The following is a 5,192-nucleotide window of genomic DNA, read 5'->3' as shown; positions in this document are numbered from 1 at the left end:
AGGAGTTCCCCGTTGAGGTGTGAGATAAGGGAGTCGTTCTCTGTTGGGTCCGACATTGCAGTTTCTACTTCCCCTTTTAGCCTCTCAATGCGTATTCTGCTGTTAGTAGCTTGTTTCTTACTCCAGGCAGAGATCGCAAAGCGGCATCTGGTTATCTATATAACCAATATCCCAAAAATCGATTAAATGAGGCGTTCAATAGGAGACTAGTGATTAGACGGGCGGTGCGCGGTTTACATAATTGGGCGCTTACGCACTGATAAGCTACACTGATTCTTCGAACACTGCATACAACTAAACACTCCAACTTTTCCCAGCATCTGACCTTTGATAAAAACTTAAAAACCAAGAGAAATACATTTCTTTGATAACAAAGTAGAAAACAAAACATGGAGCACAAACTCATCAAACGTCTCTTTTATTCATAAAGTTTGTTTCATCCATGACAAAACAAGTAGAGATCACTAAACGGAGACGATGTTGGTCACAGAGACCTTAACCATTTCAGCTTCAAAGATGATAGCATCATTCACCAAATACCCTTTGGATGCATCGTTTAAATCTGCTAACAATATGATATTGTTTACTCCCACGCCATAACCGCTTCGAATAGGGTACCAAGCTGCAGCTGAAAAAAATAATTATATCAACTATTAGTTTCACTAATACTTTTTTTCTCTTGGAGAGAAACATTTTATTTTGTTATGTTTTCTTACAATATATTTGTCTATGGTTGGTGCTTCGTTGATTCTTTAAGCGCAGATTGACCGCTCCCCAAGTGTTTGTAGCGACTGCGTTTGGCCCAAAGCCTTGAGCAAATAAGAAGATTGGAAGTGCATGTGGTCTTCCTCCTCCATCTCCTTTCGGGTTAAACCCTAATCTCCTGATTATACATTAACCAAAAGAATGCTAGCTATTACCAATGTTCTAAAAATCGGCATATACAGCGCTTACACTGCACCTATACGACAAATAGGTCATAAATAAAACGATTTTTACTAAAACATTTTTTTTAAATCGGTTTAGATGGTACCTATACACTTGTCTAGGGGTTAATCATCGGTCTAGCAATTTTAGAACATTGGTTACTACACTTGGTCACTGCGTGAATTTGAATGACATATGCATGCTTTGAGATCAAGTACTAACCAGTATCGGTCTCCAACGAGAAAATCAGCAGAATAGTAGAATTTATCTTCCAAGTTGGAGAAACGAAGTATCTTCCAAGTAAACACATTGTCTGGAGGGTTTGATATGAACGTCACTTTCTCTTGTACCTCGGCTGGTTTAACTATGAGGATCTCAGCACCAAAAGAGCAAGTGTCCTGCACAATGTACCCTTCGTTGGTGTTCTCGAATGTTGAAAGAGCAATCAATTGTCCAAATCCCAACTCTTTTTTCACTCCATTGAATCGCTTCAATGCCCCATCTACGATCCACAATCAACTCAGGTTAATAAACTAATTTATACCAAGTTAACAATTTCCAAATAGATGTATAAAACAAAGTATGAAACTCCAAAGGACGATGAATGATGACAATATATACAGGACCGATCATGAGCGTAAGGATTAAACATTTGCATTGGCCCTCAAAATTTAATTAATTAATATGTATAAATTGAGTAACAACACATATGTTTTAATCATTTAACCCCTAGTGTTTCAAAAAAAAAACATTTATCCCTTAATGTGTAATTGCTTTAAGCCCCATAAATCTTAGGATCGGTTATGAATATACCTGTGACAGTCAAGTACTTGTTCAGCTTTGGATTGTGGACAAAGAGTTTGAGATCAACATTATTGAGTTCCCAACCAAAGGGAAGAGATTCAGTCTCTTCGATTCTCACGTAAAGTGATATATAGCCAGCTCCACCATCGTTAGCATTACCAACCACGTACAAAACTAATCTCCTGATTTATTTATTTTGCCATGAAAATAATCTCAATTAATAAATAAGCTAAATAAATGAAAAAAGTAAAGATCTTTTACCATTTGTAACCAGCAGCTTCAAAAACAGAGGACTCGTAGGGTTCGCCTCTTCCTTTAATAACGGAGTAGCCAGCTATTGTCACTATCTTACTCGATGGTCGCTCGTCTCTCAACACTCTTGTCACTCCTACAAGTAAGTTTCAATCTGTCATCAAGAAAATCCAAAGAAAAAGGGGTTTCAGACAAAGAAGCTAACCAAGATTCGCGTCGAGACTGGAAGAACTGTTGTTCTCAGTTCCTCTGCCTTGCGTGACCTGTTGAATGAGGAACTCAGCTGAAGAGCAAGTGATGAAGAGAAAAGCTAGAGAAATGAAACACAAACTCCTTTGTTGACTATCCATTTTTATGTGATCTGGTTTTTGGTCTAGGGAAGGCTTTACATTTATAGACAGACCAGACCCATCATGGCACTTATTGAACTCGTTAATTACAAATATAAAATAGTGAAAGAGGTTTCATCATGGGAAAAAAATAACGTTTCTACACGTTTATTAATTAAAAGTTGAAATTTTAAAAAATGATTAGGCTTCACAAGTGGGGGTTTCCTTAAAGTTTTATCTATGGTGGCAACTAGAGAATTGAAGAAAGCATTAAAGGATGACAGCATTTTAGCTTAGATATTTAGCAGACGATTTAATCACCAATAATTGAAACCAAGTAGTGGTTGGAAAATGTTCAAAATATGATTATTTGTTTTTTTTTTTTTTTTGAACTAAGGCTTTCGTTAAAGAGTTACTCATGGTTCACCAACCAATAGAAAATTGTCATTTTAAATCTAGTATTTTTTAATTAAGGAAACCAAATAACTTGGCAAATTATATTATTTTTTCAAAATAAAATTTAAAAATAAATAAAAATAATATATAAAAAACGAATTCAAAAAAAAAAATGTTGTCAACAAAACACTAAACCCTAAACTCTAATACTAAACCCTAAACTCAAATCCTAAACCCTAAATCCTTGGGTAAACCCTAAATCCTTGGGTAAACCCCTAAACCCTTGGAAAAACACTAAACATGTTGTCAACAAAACACTAAACCCTAAACTCTAATCCTAAATCCTAAACCCTTGGGAAAACCCTAAACCCTTGGGTAAACCCTAAACCCTTGGGTAAACCCTAAACCCTTAGGTAAACCCTAAACCCTTGGAAAAACACTAAACATTTGGATAAATTCTAAATTATAAATCTTAAACACTAAACTCTAAATCTTAAAAATAAATATTTTTTTTAAATAATATTTTTTTAGAACTATTGTTATTTTTATTTATTTAATTTTTTATTTTTTATTTTAAAAACATAATATAATTTGGCAAGTTATTTTGTTTCCTTAATTAAAAGATACTAGATCTAAAATGACAACTTTCTATTGGTTGGTGAACCTAAAGGTTCACCCTAGGGGGTGAACCCAAGAAAAAGTCTTCATTAAAATAAACGTTTACAAGATAAGGTTTGAGAACCTTATAGAGAGAAAAAGCTAGCATGAATAACTTCATGAATAAAGGCTACTTATACTTATGAAACATAAGGCATAAGAGAGATGGACCAAAGTGAAATGAGAAAAGCAACTAACGAGTAAAACCACTACCACGACGACCATGCTTACCTTTCCCTTAAACTGTCTTCCATTCCAAATCTTGGTACTTGATAGGAGGTTTTGTCTCCCTCCCACCCCTTGTCAAGCTAAGCGAGCGCGGTGGCTCATTGTCTGCTTCATCCGCATCATCTAGCACAGTGAACCGAAAAGGACTCTCAAATTCACTAGCTTGGGACAATGTGGTTAAGGGAGCAACATTTGAAGTGTTTTGGACCTCTTTGTTGGTAATGTTAGATGGAGAAGTTTCCATAATGTGTGCTGAAATGGGAGCAGATAGGACATCTACTAATGGTGATAAAGTGTTAGCCAAAGTTTGCAATGCAATTTGATTGTCTTCTTGTACCTGTGAGGTAGAGGAAATAGATTTGTTCTTTGTGACCTGAAGTATCCTCCTTTTCTTGGAAAGCTGATGAAAGTGAGCCAACATTTTCTCCAACATTTTCTGTTTGTTGCAAGATGATGTCGATATCAACTACCGGAACGTCAGTACCCACACCCTTTGAGTTTGCCGATAGACTTGAGTTTTCTGGAGGTTTAGAAGACAGGAGACATCTCTTCGATTTATGGCCTAACCTACCACATCTCTCACAAGTAGAAGGAATCCATGAGTAGTCAACCTGAACCAGAAAAATACTGCCTTGCTTATCATCAAGAGCTATAAACTTTGGAAAGTTTCTATCTAACTCCATTTCAACTAGCACTTTAGCTTCACCCATGTTGGTAGGATCCAGTCGTGGTCGTGGTTTTACTCGCTAGTTGCTTTTCTCATGATTAGTTGTTTTGTCCGAACGTTTTACGTTACTTAAATAATTGCATGATCTACTCGATGTCAAAGGTAGAGAAGACTGAGTGCAATTTATGTATTGATTTAAATTACTTTCATATTAATCAACTTTTATATAGACCAATATAAAAATAACGACTCCCACGTTCAATCCAAATGCCTTTGGACTCCACTGGGAAATGTAGAGAAGACTGAGTGCAATTTATTTTAAAGTTAAGATTCATCCAGTACGTTCAGAGGATAAGTGCATCTTTTTTCGTCATTCAAATTAAGATGTGATTAGGAATACTTTTAACTGTTCTCTTGTAAGGAGTGGTGTGATCACTATTTGTTTTCTACAAGTGATTTAAATCTTACTGCACCGTGACGTCACACTCTTTTGGTCGGACGTAGTTTAATAGGAAGATCTCTACAGAGAAGAGAACTATACCATAAATTTCAATGTCATAATTAACCAGATAACTATAGTATACATTAGAATAATTAGTTTTTTCTCTTTTAAGAAAAAACATTAAGATGTCTATTCAACTTTTGTATAATCTTTTATTTCCTAAAGTATTGTTTCTTACCACTTTTCGAATTGTCTGATCAACCGCGTAGCTGACTATGAAATACAACCTTAATCTCTAACGACAGTGTGTAGATCAAATCACCAGTGAGCTCAAAAACCTCACCAGATATTTTTTCGTGGACAAATCAAATAATTAAAAAACATATTATCCCTTATATATTAGAAGAGAAACATTACAACATTTGAACCATGACTCTTGTCATCACGAGAATCAGTTTCAAAATCTTTAGAAAAATAAGCTGGTCTATCT

The 5,192-nt window shown here is 35.3% G+C and overlaps 1 protein-coding gene across 1 annotated transcript; it reads right to left on the bottom strand.

Annotated features, from left to right (window-relative positions):
* Window positions 1–308: 308 nt before the first annotated feature.
* LOC106322576 lies at window positions 309–2,370 on the bottom strand. Its single transcript, XM_013760635.1, has 6 exons — window positions 2,189–2,370; window positions 1,993–2,119; window positions 1,741–1,913; window positions 1,150–1,429; window positions 717–883; window positions 309–628 (listed from the first exon to the last, which is right to left on the bottom strand). Exons 1-6 carry the CDS (start codon window positions 2,331–2,333, stop codon window positions 465–467), a joined length of 1,056 nt encoding a protein of 351 aa, XP_013616089.1. The 5' UTR covers window positions 2,334–2,370; the 3' UTR covers window positions 309–464.
* Window positions 2,371–5,192: the final 2,822 nt, after the last annotated feature.

The sequence above is a fragment of the Brassica oleracea genome, chromosome C2 (assembly GCF_000695525.1).
Source record: "Brassica oleracea var. oleracea cultivar TO1000 chromosome C2, BOL, whole genome shotgun sequence".
Lineage (NCBI taxonomy): Eukaryota > Viridiplantae > Streptophyta > Magnoliopsida > Brassicales > Brassicaceae > Brassica > Brassica oleracea.
The sequence above is the reverse complement of the archived record's forward strand: the minus strand, read 5'-3'. Positions and strand labels throughout refer to the sequence as shown.